Raw genomic sequence first — 25,984 nt, forward strand, 5'->3', positions numbered from 1 at the left:
ATATATATATATATATATATATATATATATATATATATATATATATATATATTTGCTTTGGCAAAATATGTCGCCGATCTGTCGCTCTGTTTGGAAAGTTGTTTCTGTTCATCCTTCCTGGTGAGGCTTCTCTCTCTTATATGCTTTATTTAGTCAAGTCAGAAACCAAAAGTTACCTCCAAGTGAGACTATGTAATGCAAAACATTTTTTTTTTTCTTTTATTTTCTAAAGAACAGACTTGACAAAATGTTTTTCTTTCTTCTGCAGATCTCAAAATATTGAAATAAGATATTGAATTCATGTTTGATAACTCACTTTGTATTAAGAACATTAATATAACAGCATGAAGAGCGCAGCCCTGAGTAGAAGAAGCCACTTCTTTACCTTGGACAAGTTTTTGCAGCGATGGAGTAGCAAGGCGGAGAGCTGCTAGTCACTGTATCACTAGACCAGCGCCGCACAATCACCTAACAGTATCAGACAAGCGGCGCAGTCCTTACTCAGCAAACACGGTGGTGGGACGTGAAGCTCCGCTCTCCACTCGTCCTTTTACTGATTCAACAGCGTAAGTGTTTCTCACCCCTGCACGTAAATTTGGTGACAATTTTACTCTAGTCATGAACTTTGTTTTTTAGTTGAATGGTGTTCGGTATTTGGGATCTTACTATTACAACAAAAGAAGAATCTTCCCTAGGATTACAAAATAAAAAAGTAAACAAACAAAAAAATGTATATATATATATATATATATATATATATATATATATATATATATATATATATATATATATATATATATATATATATATATATATATATATATGACAAGAAGTTTGACTGCGAAGATCTTTAATAAATAATAAGAATAAGGTGGACAGGACAGATCCATGTGTTACACGACTGTTAATAGGTTTATAAGAGCAGTGGATGTCTACCACTGCAGTGACAGAATGGTCAAAAAGAAAAGTAAGTTATAGTGTGGAGAGATGAATAGGAATCGTATAAAAAATATTAATTAATTAATTAATTAATGGCATACCAAACTCTATCAAATAGTTTCGATATTTATGAGGGAGTAACAATTTTCATACCGAAATCCCCTACGACACCGAATCCTACGATTCAGTAAAGAAAGCTCGAAGAACGCCAATGGATCGTCCCTCAAGGAATCCTTATTGACGATTAGAAAGACAGTCGTGAGATGTGTGCTTCAGAAGCTTCTTATTGAGGATAGACTCTAACCTCTTACAAAGACAGAAAGTTAAAGGTACAGGTTGGTATTTGAAGAACAAAAGATGTCATCTTTCTCAGGAATAAATTAAATGTAAACACACTTCCAAGAAGACGGAAAGGTGGATGTTAATTGATAGAGACATAAGCTTAATCAGGCAAGGAGAGAGGACGGATTTGCAGCTACAAACGACGATAGGAAGGATTCCATCAGGGCTATAAGCTTTCCGAGGACCAAGGCTAGAGAGGACACAGAGAACATCAAGAAAAAAAAAAAAAAATCCAACAGGCATAGTAATATGATCAGCGGCACATGCACTTTATAAGCAGATTAGTGGCAATGAAGCAGAGGCTATGACAGGAAATGACACAATTCGAGGATCAGCTGAAGAACACTGAGCCACGTGAAGATCAAGGAGAAACTTGAGAGGGAGGAGGAATTAATTTGATAATGAGCACAAGTGTTATTTGCAGCATGGAGAACACCTGTGGGAACTAATAGAAAGATTCCTGACACACACACACACACACACACACACACACACACACACACACACACACAGAGAGAGAGAGAGAAAGAGAGAGAGAGAGAGAGGGTTCGGTCTTCGTCGCGGTATACAAGGTCATAGCGGTGGTCAGAAGTAACCAGCCACGCTCACTTTCCCTCAGTCTGATGTCCCCTCCTCCCTTCTTCTGTTGACAGTCGGCTTACAAAAACGCTCACTCGACAGATTTTCAGCAAATCAGATGACTTAAGAATGAGATATCTACAGGCAATGGAAGAGGTTCAGGCGACGATAATTCTAACTAGAGTACAGGAAACCCCGAGTTGGAATCTCATCTTACAGTCCCCGCCTGGGTTTACGTAGCCTTAAATGGGTACCGGTGAGGAGTGACTGGGAAGTACAACTCTTTCAGTGCTGGTCAATCTTTCCTACAACAATCCACACCTTTTAAAAGACTTTTTTTTTTTTTTTTTTTACTAATATCTTAAAAACGTGCTTCTCAAACTTAGCAAAGACGAAATTAAACTCATATTCTTATTTATGTCCATCCACACGATTTATAAGTTATCTGAATGCTAATAAAAAGACGATGATAGTGAAAGGGTTAAAGGCGGCGGAGAAAGGAACTGGCCACCTGCTCCACATGCCTAGGGGCCGGACGGGTGAAGCTGTCTTTACCTTACGCAACAGTACACCATGTTTTAATTTCTGGTCCGTGTACATCATCGCTAATAAGTATGGGGTATCTCACCGGAATAACGATTACAAATATAGGCATTTTCCTTACGGCTAGTAATCAGGATAGAACTGCAACTAATGGGTTCAAGCTTGATGAAAAGTGTCGTGACCGAGATGTTACATGGATTTGTTATTTAAAGGCTACTGGAAACTCACATTTTCTTTTTATTTTTTATCTATTTATTTTATTTATTTATTTTTTTTATATATAATACTATTTACGTTTCTTATAAGTCACCAAGAACATTCTCATTCACATTCATCTTAAGTTCGTTCAAAGTCACTTGGTGTCACTATATCTTTTCAATATGTTCAGTAATTGACACAATCATCGTGCAAAAATACAGACAATATCATATTCATAAACACAGCTTATATTCAGTTGGTGTTATTAATGTTAAGTTAGAAAAACACATGATATCAACATCACATCAATTACCATAAATATTCCTTAATTAAGTATATCTTCGTAGACCATACAAACCAATCATTCCAAACATAAAACAACATGTGAATATCCTACTCCTCCTTTTATATGGAAGGAGGAGGCAGTAGACACCTGCCGAAACGATAGTTACTCCCAGTGAGGTCTAAAGCACTGTTCAGGGGGTGCTGTGAACTTATCATTAAACCCAGCTGTGACCTCACTGAACGTTTCCCTTTGTGTCTCACAACACAAGGGTACAGTCACAGCCCGCCCTCTAAAGACAACTCTCTTCCTCCACACAAAACTACAAACACCTAATAACACACACAACCTTCACTCAAAAATTTTAAAATCATCATGGCGACTCCTACACCAGCCTCGGAGTCCCCATCTGGGAAGGGGACCATAAATGTCCCCAAGTCGGACTGTCTTTCTGTCGACGACCCAAAGTGTCTTGACACCCCCCTCAACTTTTTCTTCATTAACTTCTGCAACATTCGCGGTCTAAGATCTAATTTTCAATCTGTAGAACACCACCTCTCCTCTTCTAAACCTCATCTTCTTTTCCTCACTGAAACTCAGGTGTCTGAGGCAACTGACAGTAGCCCCTTTTCTGCTCCCTCCTACTTTCTCTATCCTCATTTTCGATCCAAAGCTGGATGCTGCGTTTATGTGCGCAATGACTTAACCTGCTCTCGTGCCCACGCTCTTGAATCTTCCGAGCTTTCCACCATCTGGCTACGACTACAGTCACTCTCAAACTAAATTTATCTGTGCTGTATACCTCTTACCTTACTCCTCTGACTATAAGAAATTCTTTGACTACTTAACTTCCAAAGTGGAGCACATTCTGACCCTCTTCCCTTTTGCAGAGATCTCCATTCTTGGAGACTTCAATGTTCATCACCAGCTTTGGCTTTCCTCTCCCTTCACTGACCATCCTGGTGAACTAGCCTACAACTTTGCTATCCTCCATGACCTAGAGCAATTGGTGCAACACCCTACTCGTATTCCTGACCGTCTTGGAGATACGCCCAACATTGTTGACCTTTTCCTGACCTCTAATCCTTCTGCTTATGCTGTCACCCTTTCTTCTCCGTTGGGCTCCTCCGATCACAATCTCATATCTATATCTTGTCCTATCACTCCAATCCCTCCTCAGGATCCCCCTAAGCGAAGGTGCCTCTGACGTTTTGCCTCTGCTAGTTGGGGGGACCTGAGGAGGTATTTTGCTGATTTTCCTTGGAATGACTACTGCTTCCGTGTCAGAGACCCGTCTTTGTGTGCTGAGCGCATAACAGAGGTGATAGTGTCTGGCATGGAGGCGTACATTCCTCACTCTTTTTCTCGTCCTAAACCTTCTAAACCTTGGTTTAACACAGCTTGTTCTCGTGCTATACATGATAGAGAGGTGGCCCACAAAAGGTACTTAAGCCTTCCATCACCAGAATCTCATGCGCTTTATATTTCTGCCCGGAACCATGCCAAGTCTGTTCTCCAACTAGCCAAAAACTCCTTCATTAACAGAAAATGTCAAAACCTTTCAAGATCTAACTCCCCTCGTGATTTCTGGCATCTAGCCAAAAATATCTCCAATAACTTTGCTTCTTCTTCTTTCCCTCCTCTACTTCAACCAGATGGCACCACTGCTATCACATCTATTTCTAAAGCTGAACTCTTTGCTCAAACCTTTGCTAAAAACTTCGTAATGATGTTTTCCATGCCCTCGCTGGTCTAAACCCTCGGAAGGCTTATGGACCTGATGGGGTCCCTTCTATTGTTCTCTGAAACTGTGCCTTTGTGCTTGCACCTTGCCTAGTCAAACTCTTTCAGCTCTGTCTATCAACATCTACCTTTCCTTCTTGCTGGAAGTTTGCCTACATTCAACCTGTTCCATAAAAGGGTGACCGTTCTAATCCCTCAAACTACCGTCCTATTGCTTTAACTTCCTGCCTATCTAAAGTTTTTGAATCTATCCTCAACAGGAAGATTCTTAAACATCTATCACTTCACAACCTTCTCTCTGATCGCCAGTATGGGTCCCGTCAAGGCCGCTCTACTGGTGATCTTCTGGCTTTCCTTACTGAGTCTTGGTCATCCTCTTTTAGAGATTTTGGTGAAATTTTTGCTGTTGCCTTGGACATATAAAAAGCTTTTGATAGAATCTGGCACAAAGCTTTGATTTCCCAACTACCCTCCTACGGTTTCTATCCTTCTCTCTGTAACTTCATCTCAATTTTCCTTTCTGACCGTTCTATTGCTGCTGTGGTAGACGGTCACTGTTCTTCTCCTAAATCTATTAACAGTGGTGTTCCTCAGGGTTCTGTCCTGTCACCCACTCTCTTCTTATTATTCATTAATGATCTTCTAATCCAAACTTCTTGTCCTATCCACTCCTACGTTGATGATACCATCTTGCACTTTTCCACGTCTTTTCATAGACGTCCAACCCTTCAGAAGGTAAACGTATCACGCAAGGAAGCCACAGAACGCTTGACTTCTGATCTTTCTAAAATTTCTGATTGGGGCAGAGCAAACTTGGTATTGTTCAGTGCCTCAAAAACTCAATTCCTCCATCTATCAACTCGACACAGTCTTCCAGAAAACTATCCCCTCTTCTTCAATGACACTCAACTGTCCCCCTCTTCTACACTGAACATCCTCGGTCTGTCCTTTACTTATAATCTGAACTGGAAACTTCACATCTCATCTCTAGCTAAAACAGCTTCTATGAAGTTAGGTGTTCTGAGACGTCTCCGCCAGTTTTTCTCACCCCCCCAGCTGCTAACTCTGTACAAGGGCCTTATCCGTTCATGTATGGAGTATGCTTCACATGTCTGGGGAGGTTCCCCTCATACTGCTCTTCTAGACAGGGTGGAATCAAAAGCTTTTCGTCTCATCAACTCCTCTCCTCTAACTGACTGTCTTCAGCCTCTCTCTCACCGCCGCAATGTTGCATATCTAGCTGTCTTCTACCGCTATTTTCATGCTAACTACTCTTCTGATCTTGTTAACTGCATGCCTCCCCTCCTTCCGCGGCCTCGCTGCACAAGACTTTCTTCTTTCTCTCACCTCTATTCTGTCCACCTCTCTAACACAAGAGTTAACCAGTATTCTCAATCATTCATCCCTTTCTCTGGTAAACTCTGGAACTCCCTGCCTGCTTCTGTATTTCCACCTTTCTATGACTTGAATTCCTTCAAGAGGGAGGTCTCAAGAAACTTATTCATCAATTTTTTGACCACTGCTTTGACCCTTTTATGGAACTGGCATTTCAGTGGGCATTTTTTTTTATTAGATTTTTGTTGCCCTTGGCCAGTGTCCTTCCTAAATAAAAAAAATAAATAAAAATATGATACTTGATTTCTAGACTCCATTACACTTTAAGGTTCCACTGACTCTAAGGGTCGATTTCACAGTCACTTGGTAACGTTCCCAAGCAAGAGTCTTACGAACCTGGCAATAGACATTACCAACACCTCGATCCGATTTCATAGTATTTGTTTTCGTGGTTTCGGTGATCCCCAACCTGGTAATGATCATAACAAAACGAATGCCTCTGATTCGGTATTGTTGGAATGCCGGAACCTCTTTATTAGACAAAATGAGTCAATTCATGACAAAAGAACTGACGACGTCAGCACTAAGAGAGAGAGAGAGAGAGAGAGAGAGAGAGAGAGAGAGAGAGAGAGAGAGAGAGAGAGAGAGGCATGGTAAATTGAAATACATCACTGGTGCCCTCAACACACCTTATCCATCCACTGCAAACATGGTTACATTTTGTGATTTAAATTGTTGCCTTTGAATATCTGCCTAACATTCGCCAAACTTTGCATATGCCAACCAGCAACCAGTGCTTTACACATACATTGTTAGATTGAAATATTTCGGGTTTAATGGAAATAGCCCTAGCCTACTGATTTTAAGACGATGATTATTTATTCCTCAGCAAAAATATGATGTTTGTTTTCTTTTAATCATGATCTATCCATTGAAAGGATTAGCAACTAAATTAATGAACTGAAATAATCTAAACCTTGCCAAACTGAAGCAAGCCTAGCTTTCTGATGGAAATGGTAATGTTAGTTCAATATTATCTAATATTTGTCTTAGGTGACAACTTCCATACACTCTATGCGTATGTGAGGATCATTACAATTTTTAACCAAGGAGGCGCAGCAGATGAAATAAGGGTGACAGATAGTGAAGTTTTCATCAGCTGGTAAAATGAGTTCACGTCGCCATCCAAACTCTTAAATTTTATCATATTACTATTATAGCCTACAAAATGTTGTTAAATTTTTAATATACAATTTAGGAAGTAATACAAGTACAAGAGGATAAGTACTTGTGATATTTGCAAGAAATAAATGCATTGGTAAGCTCCAATGGGGAGGCCCAACAGTTTCCAAGCCAGCGTTAACAAAGGTTCCAATTTCTGGTAAGGATCAAAACAACGCCGCGGAAAACGTCTGTGAAATCGAATGTGTTGTTGGTGATGGACATCACCATTCATTGCTAACGATCACAACAACAGGAAGCGACTGTGAAATAGGACCCAAGTTATTCCGTCCATCTCGGCCCATCTCTGGTCAGGCCTTCTGGAACCTATCTATATCTTTGTGTCTACTACTGCCTATTTCTCTTTCTATCTCTCTACTTATTTACAGTTGTTTGGGGGACAGTCTATTTCTTTCAGAAAATTATCTTTATTCTCATAACATTCAACATATATGCCATTCACGTTTCTCACATGATTCTCATATGATCCGCCCACAGGCGTGATACTTGATACGATAATGCCAGTCAGGACATTGGGGCAATTTGGAGGCGGAGTTTAAGTGGGCGAAGGTATTTGTCTTTCTGGTGCCTCGATTATTTCCTAGCCTACTTTCCATTATTGATCGCTTTTTTCGTCGTGTCCTCTATATCATTCCTGTTAATTAATTCCTTTTTGTCCCAGGCTGCCTTCACCTAGGCAGCTTATGGCCTTCTTCCTGTTGGTGTGTCCTGCGTCCATGTTTGTTGTAACGATTTCTTTTCCAAGATTCCCTCCATCCCGCTATCTGGTGTGAATTTCCCTTCTGGTGTGGTGACTGGGTGTTTTCTCCTATTTCATCCGTCGTCTCTTTTTTTTTTTTTTCTTTTCTTTCCTTCCTTACGTAATATAGTATAATGTGTGGAGTCACCACTAAATAAATAGGAAATTGATTAACAGACAATGGCATAGACTCGTTCGTTCATCAGGTTGTTAGTCCTGAGTCAAAAGGGAGTTTTGAAAGAAGGAATAAGTGTATGTAGGTATGTTTGTTTTGTCTAAGTTTACTGGCTTCTTAACTCCGCCCTTTATGTTCTTATGTTCTTATAAAATGTCAAGGTGCGGCAACAAGGTTAAGGTCTGTGTCATTGACAAGGGTGAGTGATTTAAGAATGTGCAGTGCTTCTTCAAGGACGAGGGATTTTATTTCAGTGCTTTCTTCTATCCTACACTTGCATGTTGTTAATTCTGACGTGCCAGCGTGAGTGATGCACGTGTGCCTTTGATCCCATTCTGCCAGCCAAAACTGTACCTACACTTTGTTACAGACTCGCCAGATAACGATGGCACGCCCGGTCATAGGGGTTGTGGTACTGGTGTTGGTGGTGAGCCTGGCGGGGTTGATGACCTCTGCTTTGCCCCCGCCTCCCATCGGCTCGGCATTCGCTGAGCTGCTTACTCTCTCCGAAGACTACTGGGAGTGGAAGACTCAGGAGTTCCCTTATTTTTCCACGATGGTGAGCCCTTCACTGTTGTGGTCGTCTCCTGTCAACATTCACAGAGGTTTAAAAAAAATTGCTTGTCATACAGAAGAGAGAGAGAGAGAGAGAGAGAGAGAGAGAGAGAGAGAGAGAGAGAGAGAGAGAGAGAGAGAGAGAGAGTATTTGTGTTAATTTTGCTATGTTGTAAGGCTACAGAGCAATTCAAGGGACTAGTACAAAAATAAGTGTCTAAAAATGTTGTAGGGTGATTAGAGGAAACATGATGTAGTGATGAAAACGTTAAAAAGGCTCTTGGCAGGGAGTACAGAATAGGTGCCAGAGAAATTAAAAAGCTTCGTGCAGTGAGGCCTAGAGAAAGGAAGAGGCTACTGTTCCCAAATGGCAAAAACAAAGTCCTTTGTTAGGAGACACCGTAATATATAAGGGAAACAGGCAGGAGAAAAAAAAATCAGAGAATGCAGTCAGAAAACTCTGAGCAGGAGCAAAGTAATGGTGGAAACATAAAGTTCATGATACAAGAAAGCCTGTCATGCAACAGGGAGACCATCCAGGGGCAAAAAAAAAAAAAAAAAAAAAAGATGTACAAAATATAACCCACATCAAGATGAAGGAACTGAGTTTTATGATGTACTGAAGAGCGAAACGTTTGCCCTTCGCCATGCAGGAGCTAAAGATGTGTGTGTGTGTGTGTGTGTGTGTGTGTGTGTGTGTGTGTATAGTCGCTTCGAGGAGGGCATACAGTGAATAAGCAGACATACAGGTTCATAGGAAAAGACCTACGCAGATACAGAAATAGGTTATTTGATTATCTTGTTTCCAATCGCTCATCGCGTGTGTCCCTCCCGCAGTTGGGCATCAACGACGACACCGCAACCCGCCTGGATTCGTACGACAAGTATCGCCTGCAGCAGCGGAAGGCAAGTGACAGTTATTGGTTCAGCCACACAGTCAGAATCTCCAGCCACCCCAGCATCCCCCACACTTAACCACGCTTCCCTCCCTTTCTTGTACTCTCTGCAACACATATTGTTGAGGATATGATTAAAAGAAGACATAAACCTTTTCTTAAGCCGCGTCCACACCAAGAAACATTGTTTACAAACTGTTTGCAAACATTTGAGAAACACTTGGGAAACAGTTTGGAAACACTTATCTATCCATCTATGTATCCATCCATTAATTCGTCCATCTATCCACTCATCCATACATCCATCCAACCATCCATCTATCCACTCATCCATGCATCCGTCCGTTCATCCATCCATCAATTCATCCATCCATCCATCCATCCATCCATCCATCCAACCTTCCTTCCACTCAACCATCTACCCTTCCATCGATCTATCCGCTCATCCATCCGTCCGTGAAAACTGTTTCCCAAATGTTTCCCAGTTTTTTCTCAAGTGTCTGCAGACAGTCTGCAAACACTTGGAAAACAGTTTGGAGATATTGAACCAAACAATGATTACTGGAGTCGACTGTTCTGTACTGAACACGTGACTTGTTAAGTTGTGTCTGGTTGACAGGCCAAGTGCGAGAAGTTCCTACAGCGGGCCAACAAGATAGATGCCGCCTCTCTCTCGCCGGAAGACTTGATCACCCTGAAAGTGTTCAAAGAAGAACTGAACACCTACGTGCAAAACTTCCCTTATAAGAAGTAAGTTATGCATATCTTTCTGATCAGGAATAATCATGTTTGGTAACACTTCACTTAGTGTGTATACGTATAATCACTGTGTGTACAAGCAGTCAGTGTGTCCATGTACTCTTACTTTTGAGGGGCTAAAATGTGGGTATTCACCATGTACGTAATTGGAAACTAAGTGTTCATCTACGTATTCATGTATATGTTGCTCTGCCCAAACCCAGGTACTACATGCCCGTCACCTTCTTGTCTGGACCTCAGAGTTCCCTCAAGTACTTGATGGAGAAACTTGTGATCCTTGACTCCTACAACGATTACGAGAAACTCCTCTTAAGGTCAGTGTTCGGCCGCGGCAGGAAGAGGGGTTGATGGAAGCGGGGCACGCGGGGGCAACTGCATGTGGCGCTCCAAAATATCCCAAAGCAAATTCAATCATCTTCACTAAAATCGTTCTTTTCATACACACACACACTAACATGCCAGTAAAGTAACGGATGGACTTTATATATATATATATATATATATATATATATATATATATATATATATATATATATATATATATATATATATATATATATATATATATATATATATATATATATATATATACAAGAAAAGGAATGTGTCTGGCAGTTTGTTATCCGCGAGGCACGACTGCGCCAGCAACCATCCGTACTAAAACCAAGGACAAGTCGTGTCTGTACCTACACACAATCTCAGTGAAAAGAGACAATTGCCCTCCGGACGTTTATGATATACACCTGTTTTTCCCTATATGTAGGAGTTAGATTCTGAGAAACCGTCACATAGTGAGAATCAGCATAGCGTGAACCTATCCTTATATCAATTACGTTCAATTTTGACCCTCCAATGTTGATAGGCACCTTTTTCCTGCATAATAGTGCACTAAAGAAACGTTAGAACACACCCGTAATGGGAGAGTGTGGCAGTGGAGTGGCATGTCACGCTGTAGCTGCACACCAACACCCACTGTGACTCACTTGTTCACATCATTACTTAAGTGTCTTGTCTCGTGACGTGTGTCTTGCCTCACCCTCAGGTACGGCGACTTTCCCAGACAGGGACAGGAGATCCTCACATTGCTGAGGGAAAACATGAAAGACAACATCATGCCCTCCAATTGGTCCATGGTGAGTGTTTGTACCGTTGTCCTGAAGTGTGTAGGTGTGTGTGGTGCAGGAGTCTTGGGGGGTGGCTTAAAAATTACGCTTTTGTGTGTAACTGTGTGTGGCGTAGTGTGAAGGCTTGTCTCTTGTTGAGAAATTACCATATCTCATACAATATACGAATATCTGTGTAATGCAAAAACGGTCAAAATTGACCAAAGTTAATATTGACTTAGCAGATCATCTTTATCTGATTGGTAACTTGTTGGATTTACGTTGTTTTGAGCATGCAGCGGGTTAAATCCACACCGCCTGCATCTCATGACTAATTTATCCCAATTTAGACATACGTTTCAGTATTTTAATGACTCATAAACATAGAGGCGTGGCCGTGTTACACTGGTTTGCTTGGTGAGGACACCTGTGAAGAGGAATCTCCCTTGACCTTCAGAAGTAGTGGGATATACGCTATATAAGAAAAATGGAGTTTCAAATGAGGAGACAAGAAAGTGAAAGTACCTATATTTATGTCAAGGGAAACTCATATACCAAAAAGCTTATTTGAAAAGACGGGGAAAAGGCCGTGTAGCGCCAGGGCAGTCAATGCTGACAAACCTACTCGGGTCGTGGTGATCACTTCTAGCCTAATTAGTGAAATGTCAGATTTGCATTATCGTGAGTGTCTTCCCCGGCTACTGCCTCTCATTGCCTATTAATTCTGTCTTCTCATCAAAATCTGTGTCTGTGACGCTCCTAAAGAAGGGCGTCACATTCTCCTAGTGGACCCTCTTGACCGTAGGCTACTTACACGAGTATAGCCATGTTGTGAATCTGTCCTCTTGGCCTCTTACTAATTCCTCTTCTTGTAACCACTAACTGTTATCCTCCGGCAGATGAATGTGGTAGATCAATTTGACAACCTGATCGTCCCAGTGAATGAAACTTTGTTCTACGAACCATTCGTCAACATGTCTAACACCATCACCGCCGAGCAGAGGTAACTCATGCACGTCTTGAGGTTCATGTCCTGGATTGATGATCCTGGAAAGAGATTCGTTGTATTGCAAAATTAGACGAATTTTCATCTTGAAGCAGTTTCCTCTGATTTTTCCTGTCTCTGCTAAAGAATGATTGTAAACTAGACCATTGCTTCCTTGACTGTACTTTTCATTATCATCCCACTGTCGCCATAATGCCAAACGTTCATTGGTTCCTTGCACATCTTTAAGTCCTTCATACCTCACAGAACCACACTGAGGCAGCAGGCAGAAAACAGGATCAAGATGGACGTGCTTCCCTGCTTGAAGGAAATTCGAAACTTTATAAAGGTAAGTTGAAAGAGACTCGACCAAGACTCCCTCGTCTTGTTCATTGGGCCTCGGGATTGCCAGGGTAAAGAGATATACTTCTGGTGTGAGTAGAATAGCCTTTTTATTTATTTATTTATTTATATATTTTTTTATTTATTTATTTATTTTTATTTTTCTATTTATTTATATACATACGAGTATATATATATATATATATATATATATATATATATATATATATATATATATATATATATATATATATATATATATATATATATATATATATATATATATATATATATATATATATATATATATTTTTTTTTTTTTTTTTTTTTTTTTTTTTTTTTTTATTGAAGAGAAAGTGTTCAGGGGGCGCCGTGGTACAGTGTTACCGCACGCGTTTTGGAGGCGGAGGGATGGTGCACGGATTGAACCCTGGCAACGGTCCGAGGTTAAGAAAAGCATCATATCAGGGAGTAACGGTTCATAAATGCCAAAACCAAAGTCCTTATGTTGGGAGGTACCGTCCTGGTCCTAATAATAGGCTAGGGAATCCGGACATAAAAAACTGAAATTGTACATAAACTGTTCAAAGCAACACCTTGAGAGAATTGATCAAAATGCAGACTCGTTTGTAAGCAAAGGCACCTGTCGAAAAGGTTCCATGTAACATGGTAGGATGCATCAACAGAACCAGTACCTGCCGGCCATCCGTACTGAAGTGGGAGTGTCGTCGCTGCCCGGTGGAAAGGCTTACTACCAGGCCTGTCTAAAATTCCACACCACCACCGACCTCACGCCGCAGGAGATCCACGACCTGGGCCAGAAGGAGGTGGCGAGGATCGAGGCGGAGGTGCAGAAGGTAAGCATTTTTTTTTTTTTCTCTCTCTTATAGACAATGATATATATATATATATATATATATATATATATATATATATATATATATATATATATATATATATATATATATATATATATATATATATATATATATATATATATATGTATATATATATATATATATATTTTTTTTTTTTTTTTTTTTTTTTTTTTTTTTTTTTTTGTGAGCTAGTTTTTTTCTGTTTGTGATATGACTTTCCGTGCCCTACGTGGACTTCAACATGAAATGAATGCCATGAAGAATACGTGCATTTAGAAAACACATGGCGTGTGGGAACTGAGGGCATGATGGTATATGACATGAGGATCCATGTATCACCTCTGCTGTCTCTGCCAGCATTTGAGAGAACACGGCTAGTGTTGAAGGATATCCAAGCTTTGGTCCACGCCCCTGTACCATATTTATATATTACTACTACTACTACTACTACTACTACTACTACTACTACTACTACTACTACTACTGCTGCTGCTGCTGCTGCTGCTGCTGCTGCTGCTGCTCTTCTGATATCGACCCTAAGTGTCTTGATATCCCCATCAACTTTTTCTACATTAACTTCTACAACTTTCGTGGTCTTAGATCTAATTTTCAATGCAGAACACCACCTCTCCTCTACAAAACCTCATCTTTTCCTCACTGAAACACAAGTGTCTGAGGCAACTGACAGTAGCCTCTTTTCTGTTCCCTCCTACTTTCTCTATCCTCATTTTCAATTCAAAGCTGGATGTTGCATTTATGTGCGCAACGACTTAACCTGCCCTTGTGCCCACGCTCTTGAATCTTCAGAGTTTTCCACCATCTCGCTAAGACTGCAGAGTCACTCTCAAACTATTTATCTGTGCTGTATACCTCTCACCTAACTCCTCTGACTATAAGAAATTCTTTGACTACTTAACTTCCAAAGTGGAGAACATTCTGACTCTCTTCCCTTTTGCGGAAATCTCCATTCTAGGAGACTTCAATGTTCACCACCAGCTTTGACTTTCCTCTCCCTTCAGTGACCATCCTGGTGAACTAGCCTTTAAGTTTGCTGTCCTCCACGACCTAGAACAATTGGGGCAAAACCCTACTCGTATTTCTGACCGTCTTGGAGATATGCCTAACATTCTTGACCTTTTCCAAACCTCTAATCATTCTGCTTCTGCTAATATCCTCTCTTCTCGTTGGGCTCCTCCGATCACAATCTCATATCTATATCTTTTCCTATCGCTCCAATTCCTCCTCAGGATCCCCCAAAGGGGAGGTGCCTCTGGCATTTTCCCTATGCTAGTTGGGGGTACCTGTGGAGGTATTTTGCTGATTTTCCTTGGAATGACTACTGCTTCCATGTCAGAGACCCGTCTCTGTGTGCCGAGCGCATAATAGAGCTGATAGTGTCTGGCATGGAGGCGTACATTCCTCACTCTTCTTCTCGACCTAAACCTTCCAAACCTTGGTTTAACACAGCCTGTTCTTGCATTATACATGATAGAGAGGTGGCCCACAAAAGTTACTTAAGCATTCCATCACCTGAATCTCATGCGATTTATATTTCTGCCCACAACCATGCCAAGTCTGTTCTCCGACTAGCCAAAACTCCTTCATTGATAGAAAGTGTCAAAATCTTTTAAGATTTAACTCCCCTCGTGACTTCTGGCATCTATCCAAAAATATCTCCAATAACTTTGCTTGTTCTTCTTTCCCTCCTTTATTTCAACCAGATGGCACCACTTCTATCACATCTATCTCTAAAGTTGAACTCTTCGCTCAAGCCTTTAGTAAAAACTCTACCTTGGAGGATTCAGAGCTTGTTCCTCCCTCTTCTCCACCCTCTGACTACTTCATGCTAGCTATTAAATTTTTTTGCAGTAATGTTTTCCATGCCCTCACTGGCCTAAACCCTCGGAAGGCTTATGGGCCTGATGGGGTCCCTCTTATTGTTCTCCGAAACTGTAGCTCCGTGCTTGCACCTTGCCTAGTCAAACTCTTTCAGCTCTGTCTGTCAACATCTACCTTTCCTTCTTGCTGGAAGTTTGCCTACATTCAGCCTGTTTCTAAAAAGGTTGACCGTTCCAATCCTTCAGACTACCGTCCTATTGCTTTAATTTCCTGTCTATCTAAAGTTTTTTAATCTTTCCTCAACAGGAAGATTTTTAAACATCTATCACATCACAACCTTCTATCTGATCGCCAGTATGGGTTCCATCATGGCCGCTCTACTGGTGATCTTCCGGCTTTCTTGACTGAGTCTTGGTCATCCTCTTTTAGAGATTTTGATGAAACTTTTGCTGTTGCCTTTGACATATCAAAAGCATTTGATAGAGTCTGACACAAAGCTTTGATTTCCAGACTACCCACCAACGGCTTCTATCCTTCTCTCTGTAACTTCGTCTCAAGTTTCCTTTCTGACAGTTCTATTGTTGCTGTGGTAGACGGTCACTGTTCTTCTCCTAAATCTATTAACAGTGGTGTTCCTCAGGGTTCTGTCCTGTCAAACACTCTCTTCTTGTTATTCATCAATGACTTTCTAAACCAAACTTCTCCTATCCATTCCTATGCTGATGATCCCACCTTGCACTTTTCCACGTCTTTTCATGAATGTCCAATCCTTCAGAAAGTAAACATTTCACACAGGGAAGCCACAGATCACCCGACTTTTGATCTTTCTTAAATTTCTGATTGGGGCAGAGCAAACTTGGCATTGTTCAATGCCTCAAAAACTCAATTCCTCCATCTATCAACTCGACACAACCTTCCAGACAACTGTCCCCTCTTCTTCAATGACACTCAATTGTCCCCCTCTTCTACACTGAACATCCTCAGTCTGTCCTATACTTATAATCTAAACTTGAAACCTCACATCTTATCTCTAGCTAAAACAGCTTCTATGAAGTTATGCGTTCTGAGAAGTCTCCTCCAGTTTTTCTCGCCCTCCCCCCCCCACCAAAGCTGTTAACTCTGTACAAGGGCCTTATCCGTCCATGTATGGAGTATGCTTCACATGTCTGGGGGTGTTCCATTCATACTGCTCTTCTAGACAGAGTGGAATCAAAAGCTTTTCATCTCATCAACTCCTCTCCTCTAACTGACTGTCTTCAGCCTCTCTCTCATCGCCGCAATGTTGCATCTTTAGCTATCTTCTACCGCTATTTTCATGCTAACTGCTCTTTTGATCTTGCTAACTGCATGTCTCGGTCTCGCTGCACAAGATTTTCTTCTTTCTCTCATCCCTATTCTGTCCACCTCTCTAATGCAAGAGTTAACCAGTATTCTCAATATATTCATCCCTTTCTCTAGTAAACTCTGGAAATTCCTGTCTGCTTCTGTATTTCCACCTTCCTATGACTTGAATTCCTTCAAGAGGGAGGTTTTAAGACACTTGTCCTTAAATTTTTGGCTGGTGCATTGGACCCTTTTATGGGACTGGCATCTCAGTGGCCTTTTTTTTTTTTTTTTATTGGATTTTTGTTGCCCTTGCCCAGTGTCCCACCTACTTAAAAAAAAAAAAAAAAAAAAGCTGATCTAGAAACCACGCCCTATTCCTCTTGTCCCCTTTCGGCAGGCCAAATGATTGAATGCACTCAGGATTTCTTTCTTTTTCTGCCTTTTTTTTTTTTTTTAATATTATGAATCACCTAATTAATCAATCGTTTCTCGACCTGATTTTCTTAAATGTCAACATGGAAAGTAACAATACTAATATCAAAATATCACCCAACTGAAAAACTGCGTAAACAAATTATCAAACAATTATCACCACTGGAGACTTGGTGCATATCGGCCGTCATATCAATAAGTTTTTTTGTTTCTTCAGTTTCCTGAAGGGCTATTGCTTTGATATTATTATTGATTTTTATTGTTAATTTCCGAAATTCACTTAAGACAAGGCTCATTGATAAAACTATTGAAAACATCTTAATGAAGAAAGAAAACGGAAGTGGCAAGAACTTTACAAATCAGCTACCGCGCCAGAAGGACCCGGAGTAAGAAGGCGTGGTTTCTAGATCAGCTTAGCCTGCAAAAACTGTAGCTTTCACAAGACAAGTTTCATTTCTGGCTACACACGCTATACACACTCAAGGCAACACTGTTCTAAGTCTCCAGTGGTTGTTCCACTGAGCATCCTCCAGTAACTTGCTTCTCCCCTTTCATTTTGCCTCTGTAATAATTTCTTGGGCATCAATGTGCATAATGACAGACAGAATCAGTACAAGTAAGCAAGTTTGATAAATCAGAAAACAGAAGCCCCACCTGAGTGGAATGACTGTATAAGGCAATACTGACGCGCTGCCTCCCCACACAGACGGCTACGGAAATCGGGATGAAAGGCAAGACTTTCTCTGAGATCAGCCAAGCCCTCAAGAATGACCCGGCACAAAGGTTCAGCAGCAAGAATGATCTCCTGGAGACCTTCAGAAGCACCATCTACAACGATATCTATCCCCTAGTGAAAGAAATGTTCCCCGGCCTGCCGCAGGCGAACGTCACGTAAGCCCCAGCACTCCCGTTGTCTCAGGAACACACACACTCCTAAGGCCTGTCCGTTAGGTTTGCAAACAGTTTGAAAATATTTGGGAAACATCTGAGAAGCAGTTTTCATGGATGGACGGATGAGTGGATAGATGGATGGATGGGTGGATGAGTGCGTGAATGTATGGATGGATGGGTGAGTGGATAGGTGGATGGATGGATGAGTGTACACATGCTAGAATGACTGCATAGATGGATGGATGAGTGGATAGACGGATGGATAGATTGGTAGATGGATGAGTGGATAGATGGATGGATGGATGGCTGAAAAATGGATGAATTAATAGATGAATTGGTAGATGGATTGATGGGTGACTGGATAGATGGATGTATGAGTGAAGAGATGGATGGATGGATGTTTCTCAAATTTTTCCAAACTCTTTCCCAAATGCTTCAAAACTGTTCCTCAAATGTTTACAAACGGTGTGAAGAGGCCTTTTCGTTCCACACAACAGAATATTTGGATGAATTTGATATGTTGTTCATGTTCTGCATCATAAGCGTTAGTACAGTTAGTAGGCACATTCGCGTCATCATATTTAGACAAAGTTTGTGATCTTTGCCGGCAAAAGTTTATTTTATGGCAGAAGTCATTTTTTATTTATTTATTTCTCTTTTTAAATTACACGTATCTTCCTTACCTCATCAATGCTGCATTTCCTCTCAATACAGAGTTGTAGGAGATGATAACCCAGACGCCATCTTTGCGGTGTACTCCGATCCCTCCATAGATGGCTCGCGCCTCGGCTCCTTCATCATCAACACTCACTCTCACAAGTCCTGGTGAGTCTCGCCAAAAAAGCTAGTTGATCTTTTGCTCTTCCCCTACCTCACCTCACCTCACCACCACCACCACCACCACCATCACTATCATATCTGCCCAATTTTTCTTTTTTCTACACACCTCATGCCCCACTTGCCTCTTGTTACATTTATATTCTAAAAATATTTTGAAATGATAAGACTTGTACTTATAAGAATTATAGTATTCCTTTTCATCGTAGTTATTGGTGACCCATATGCGGTAATGATGAGTGAATTACCATGAAGGAAGATAAGAGACTATGCTGCTCAATAAGCAGGGATTACAGAAAACGCGTCATTTTAGGGCAAGGGCGCGGCCTGGAAAGAAATGCACACAGCAGCCCATCTCTGCCTCGCTCATTGTAGTTTGCGTTGGTAAATTTTCCATCTTGCAATTTAATTCGAAAGTTGTCCTTCATTTTGTGCTGGATGGCACTTGTTAAACTCCTAAATATCGCATCATTGTTTTCAAGTATATATATATATATATATATATATATATATATATATATATATATATATATATATATATATATATATATATATATATATATATATATATATATATATATATATATATATATATATATATATATATATATATATATATATATATATATATATATATATATATAATTTATTTTTATTTTCTTTATTTTTTTATTTTTTTTATTTATTTATTTTTATTTATTTTTATTTTCTTTCATTTATTTATTTTTTCATTTTTTTTTTATCTTATTTTTTTTTATTTGTGTGTGTGTGTGTGTGTGTGTTGTAATTCGTTGAACGTTGTTCCAGGAGGAAGTACGAAGTGATGGCACTGTCCCTGCACGAGACGTACCCTGGCCACCATCTGGAAGCCATCTACACAAAGCTGAACCCTTCCATTCCGATCTTCCGCAAGTTTGTCGACTACACCTCCAGTATCAACGCCCCAGCGAGGTTCCCGCTGCGCACTGCCATAACCGAGGGCTGGGGCCTCTACTCCGAGTTTCTTGGAGAGGAACTCGGCCTCTATACTGATCCTTATCAGAGGTGAGTATCTCATCCCATCAGAGAAAAAGTGAAAAGTGGAAGGGATAAAGGTTATCAACAAATATTATGCAATGAAAATTATGCTGGACAACACCATTATTTAGATTAGTTATTATGTAGTAAGTGGATGTGTAAAAACTCCAGAGTTACCTTGAGACAAGACGCCACACATTATACCTTCATGGCAACTTTTAATGCCCTGCTAGGGTCCCTCTTATATTCGATTTTTGCAAATGGGTTCTCTTCTCAGGGTAAAGACAGTGCCTCCTAACGAAAGACTTCAGGCATTGGAATGCCCTTCCTAACCTCAGATTCTGGCCAAGATTCTAACCCATTTGGTTTTGGCATTTGGAAACCATTACCTTGAGCGGATGCCCTTTCTAACCTCGTACTACGGCCAGAATTCAAATCTACCTGAGGACTCATCGGCCCCCAAGCACACGCAGTGCTACTGTACCAAAATTAAATTCAGTTTCTGAATATTTCTCTGATGGTCCTGAAAAGGGCAAAACAACTAGTAAATTTATTGTAAAATTACAATACCATGCAGCTATATCACTCTGTTCATATTGGCAAAGCCATTATATCTTAGTTGCGCCCCGCTGAAGATAGCAGAATCACCAGGCCTATATAAGCTGTTCCGAGTGACCCTGCAAAACTTAATACAGTAGAGTCAATCATTAAACCTTCTTATTGCATTAGAAAATGCAAGCTCTCCTTAAACACCGCACAGTCGATCCTCCTCTCAGTATGAGCCACGGGTAGGGACACATTAATCCAAAGGTCTTTTTGCTAGCGTTGATACCGGCTTGACCGTTAGACCAGTGTAGAACCATCCAAACATCTTTATTTTTCTCTTCGATCAGCATCGCCTTTTACGACACTAAAAAGATTTTTTTTTTTAAAGGCAAAACCAGGGTTAAGTAGGTTGACCTGACGAAATTAAAGATGTCACAGCAAGACTAATAGACAACACTCGGAAAGGTGCGATGTCCCTGACTCTTATAGGATATAGTAATTCCCTTCGTGATGACTCTATGATATGGTGCTTCAGTACTACATCTTAATTTTGTATCGCTAAGTGTAAGCCACCACCCACTGGCCGCATAGTAGAAGAGCTTTGCTCAACATCGCTTCTGTATTGAATAATTTTTAATCTTTTCCTTTCAGCTGCTCCAATTAGGGGTTACCACAACGAATCGTCCTTCTTAATTGATTTTTTATAAATATAACAAAATTCCAGAAAACATCAATATCATCATTTGTGAAATGTTATAATCTGACATTCGCATCCACATTACATCAGTTTCTATTTTTTTTTTTTTTTTTTTCCAAATTGGCATTCAAATACGCATCCTAAAAGTATACAAGCATAATATTCATATGCTCATCTTTATCTGTGTACCTCTGAGTTCAGACATTCGATGTCTGCATATCATACATTTGTATATATATATATATATATATATATATATATATATATATATATATATATATATATATATATATATATATATATATATATATATATATATATATATATATATATATATATATATATATATATATATATTTCTTTTTTTTTTTATGTAGGAAGGACACTGGCCAAGGGCAACAAAAATCCAATTAAAAATATGCCCACTGAAATGCCAGTCCTATAAAAGAGTCAAAGCAGTGGTCAAAAATTGATGAATAAGTGTCTTGAAACCTCCCTCTTGAAGGAATTCAAGTCGTAGGAAGGTGGAAATACAGAAGCAGGCAGGGAGTTCCAGAGTTTACCAGAGAAAGGGATGAATGATTGAGAATACCGGTTAACTCTTGCGTTAGAGAGGTGGACAGAATAGGGGTGAGAGAAAGAAGAAAGTCTTGTGCAGCGAGGCCGCGGGAGGAGGGGCGGCATCAAGTTAGCAAGATCAGAAGAGCAGTTAGCATGAAAATAGCGGTAGAAGACAGTTAGATATGCAACATTACGGCGGTGAGAGAGTGGCTGAAGACAGTCAGTTAGAGGAGAGGAGTTGATGAGACGAAAAGCTTTTGATTCCACCCTGTCTAGAAGAGGGGGTATATGTCAAATTTGACTATCTGAGATTGTCTTCCTATGTCCCACGTCTGACCTGATCTTGCCACATCAGAAAGCTAAAGCTGGACAGTGCGCTAGTTGGCAAATTTTGTTCAACACTGCCGCTGTCATGAGTTGTTCTTTTTACATTAATAAAATAACGACTATACTCGTCACAGCCCAAGCTGAACTAGAAGCCACGCCCACCTGTCTCCTTTCCACCCTTTGGTTGGGTGATGCTCTTGTTAAGTTCCAGTCCAGTCCACAAATCTTGATATTTGTACATCATTAAAATGGCGTTAGAAACCACGTTCCTTGCCACCTCCCCTTCTCGTCGAAGCAGCTGATTGGTGCACTCGTGAAGTTCCTGCCACTTCCTTAGACAATAATACCTAAAATATTTTGATTCACCTTGTCAGTCAGCTTTGCCCTAAGCCGATTTACAAAAATATTGGTAAGAAAATAACAATAATATCGAAGTTTTAGCCATTCAGGAAAAATGTGTAAACAAATATGTCATTTCCGTCGGTTCGTTCTTATGACTTTCGACAAGAGTCACGCCTCCAGTTGCTCTTCCTCCGAGTACCCGCCTGCTGCCTATTTGTATATTTATTTACTTATTTCGATTATTTTTTTGTGATTTATTGCTTTAATATTTTATTGTTTTCAAATTGATATTTTTGAAAATCAGCTCATCATAAGGATGACTGATAAGTTGATCAAAATCATACTAGATATAAAATTTTGGGAAAGTGGTAAAAACTTTATGCCTATACCACCTACCTATCCCACAAAAAGGAGAGCAGGCAAAGGTGTGCCTTCTTTTGTCAACTTATAAACTGCAATAACTTGTAATTGTAGTGTCACCATTCATCTTATTACATCACCACATTTGGTGGCAGTGGCGGGAACAAATTTTATCTCAAGAAATTAAATATAAAAAACTTGTCATGTCTCGCCTCATCACAATAGTCACCTTGGTCTTCTAACCCTCTGATAGAAAGATTCCATCACAGGTTTGTATTGTATTTGCTTCATGACGATGAATAGCCTTCCTGATGTGTTTTGTCAGTAATCGTAACATCCCTTCCTAACTCATAGGATGGGCCGCCACTCCTTCGAGCTGCTGCGCGCCAGTCGATTGGTGGTGGACACAGGCATACACGCGCTAGGCTGGTCCAGGGACAGAGCTGTGGCCTTCCTGACGAACCACACAGCGCTGTCCGATAGTAGCATACAGGTGAGAGAAAGAAAAAGAGCGGGGCAACTGCCCTGAAAGTGTTGCTTGGCAAACACCTACTTTCAGTAGTCATGGTCAGCCAGAGGCGTGTGCGCCTGTGACATAATTTCCAGATAAAAAAAACAAGTGCACTTTATCAGTTACCTGAAGCCATTTAATAATCATGTTTTTTAAACATTAATTTTTCTGACCATCATTTTTCTATTCTTAATCCATGCTATTTTAAATTATTAAAGCTATATATTATAATACTCGATCGAACGTAACTACAAAGAGTTTTGTATCAACCACTTTTCTTTGTTCTTCCTTCAAGATCTTCCACTTTCCTGTCCTATATTTGCCTTTGCTTCTCCTCCAGAGTGAAATCAACAGGTACATCACGTATCCAGGACAAGCCTGCTCTTATAAAATTGGAGAGATCAAGATAAAAGAGCTAAGACAGAAAGCCCAGAAATCCCTAGGAACCAGTTTTCAGCTCGCAGAATTCCATAACGTCGTGCTGGGGTGCTTTGCGTCACTAAAAATCGTGGAGGAGTGTGTCACGAGCTACATTGTATCCACTACACAATGCCCAGCTTAAATGTTCAGTTCTTACAGTGTTGCAGCACGTCATGGAGCTACATTTTTGTGATGCGTGAGTGGGCGAGGTACTGGCAGCCTGCAGCCTGTACCTCGTGTTGTTTTTGCTATTGCGTCTTACTTATGTTTATTTATTACTCGTACATTAATATACTCATGAATAAAAGTAGATAGTATGAATGACTTGTGTGAAGATATTTTCTCTGTCTTCCTGTGTATGTTTACATCATAGATTTTATTTATTGCTTCTTTAGGTGAGTGGATTGGTGTACAGGTATACAAATTAAAGAAAATTATCTGGTTCAGAAGTGTCGACATCAATATTTATTTAACAACAGAAAAACCAGAGAAGGAATATGAACGATACTGAATTTTCCTTAAAACAAAACAATGTTCTCGAAAACAATCTCCCTTTATCATCAACGAGAAATGTTTTACTCACTACACAATCATTTGGGCTGGGAATCTGGGCTCTTACAAAAGTCTTGGATGGAAAACTTGAGTATCCGATGGGAAATGGAGAGACTGCTGCTTGGCCTAACATAGAGATAAGAATAGAAAATATATAAAGAAGTAAATCAAACACGAAAATTTCTTGATTACAAAGATAAAAGTAAACGTGAACATGACGCCATTTCGTTTCATTTCATTTTATCTTATTCTGTCTTCATTATATCAAGTAGATCAAATTAGGGTCAAAATAAATAGATAAATAAAGCCTGCTCCAATGCCATTTCCATAAAGAAAAAGAGTATTAAAACCGACAGAGAAGCTAATCTATTTCTTTTCTTTTTTTTTTTTATGTAGGAGGGGCACCGGCCAAGAGCAGCAAAATTGAAATAAAAAAAAGTTTCCACTAAGGTGCCCGTACAGAGTCGAAAGTGTTAGTCAAAAATTACAGGATAAGTGTCTTGAAACCTCCCTCTTGAAAGAGTTCAAGTCATAGGAAGGTGGAAATACAGAAGCAAGCAAGGAGTTCCAGAGTTTACCAGAGAAAGGAATGAATGACTGAGAATAGTGATTAACTCTTGTCATTAAAGAGGTGGACAGAATAGGGGTGAGAGAAAGAAGAAAGTCTTGGCATGAAAATAGCGGTAAAAGATGGCAAGAGATGCAACATTGCGGTAATGAGAAAGAGGCTGAAGACATTCAGTTAGAGGAGAGGAGTTGATAAGATGAAAAGTATTTGATTCCACCCTGTCTAAAAGGGCGGTATGAGTGAAACCCCAAACTCTATCAAAAGCTTTTGATATGTCCAAGACAACAGCAAAAGTTTCACCGAAATTTCTAAAAGAGGATGACCAAGACTCAGTTAGGAACGCCAGATCACCGGTAGAGCGGTCTTGATGGAACCCATACTGGTGATCAGATAGAAGGTTTTTTTTTTTTTTTTTAATGTAGGAAGGACACTGGCCAAGGGCAACAAAAATCTAATAAAAAAAATGCCCACTGAAATGCCAGTCCCATAAAAGGGTCAAAGCAGTGGTCAAAAATTGATGAATAAGTGTCGTGAAACCTCCCTCTTGAAGGAATTCAAGTCATAGGAAGGTGGAAATACAGAAGCAGGCAGGTTGTGAAGTGATAGATGTTTAAGAACCTTCCTGTTGAAGATAAATTCAAAAATTTTAGATAGGCAGGAAATTAAACCAATAGAACGTTAGTTTTAGGGATTAGAATGATCATCCTTTTTAGGAAAAGGCTGAATGTAGGCAAACTTCCAGTAAGAAGGAAAGGTAGATGTTGATAGACAGAGTTAAAAAAAGTTTCACTAAGCAAGATGCAAACACAGAGGCACAGTTTCGGAGGACAATAAGAGGGACCCCATCAGGTCCATAAGCCTTCCAAGAGTTTAGGCCAGCGAGGGCATGGAAAACATCACTGCGAAGAATTTTAATGGGTAGCATGAAGTATTCAGAGAGTGGAGAAGGAGGAACAAGCCCTGAATCATCCAAGGTAATCTTTTTAGCAAATGTATGAGCGAAGAGTTCAGCTTTAGAAATAGATGAGATGGCAGTGGTGCCATCTGGTTGAAATAAAGGAAGGAAAGATGAAGAAGCTAAGTTATTGGAGATGTTTTTGGCTAGGTGCCAGAAATCACGAG

General features: G+C 40.0%; 1 protein-coding gene across 1 annotated transcript; it reads left to right on the forward strand.

Annotated features, from left to right (window-relative positions):
- The first annotated feature begins 427 nt into the window (after positions 1-427).
- LOC135108996 (uncharacterized) lies at positions 428-24,513 on the forward strand. The gene is made up of 14 exons (XM_064019931.1): positions 428-566; positions 8,489-8,677; positions 9,511-9,579; positions 10,189-10,319; positions 10,532-10,642; positions 11,371-11,461; positions 12,331-12,434; positions 12,684-12,765; positions 13,445-13,615; positions 17,940-18,124; positions 18,839-18,949; positions 19,769-20,005; positions 23,166-23,304; positions 23,663-24,513. The coding sequence occupies exons 2-14, from the start codon at positions 8,504-8,506 to the stop codon at positions 23,882-23,884; spliced, it is 1,827 nt and encodes a 608-aa protein (XP_063876001.1). The 5' UTR covers positions 428-566; positions 8,489-8,503; the 3' UTR covers positions 23,885-24,513.
- Positions 24,514-25,984: the final 1,471 nt, after the last annotated feature.

This window comes from Scylla paramamosain, chromosome 18, assembly GCF_035594125.1.
Source record: "Scylla paramamosain isolate STU-SP2022 chromosome 18, ASM3559412v1, whole genome shotgun sequence".
Classification (NCBI taxonomy): domain Eukaryota; kingdom Metazoa; phylum Arthropoda; class Malacostraca; order Decapoda; family Portunidae; genus Scylla; species Scylla paramamosain.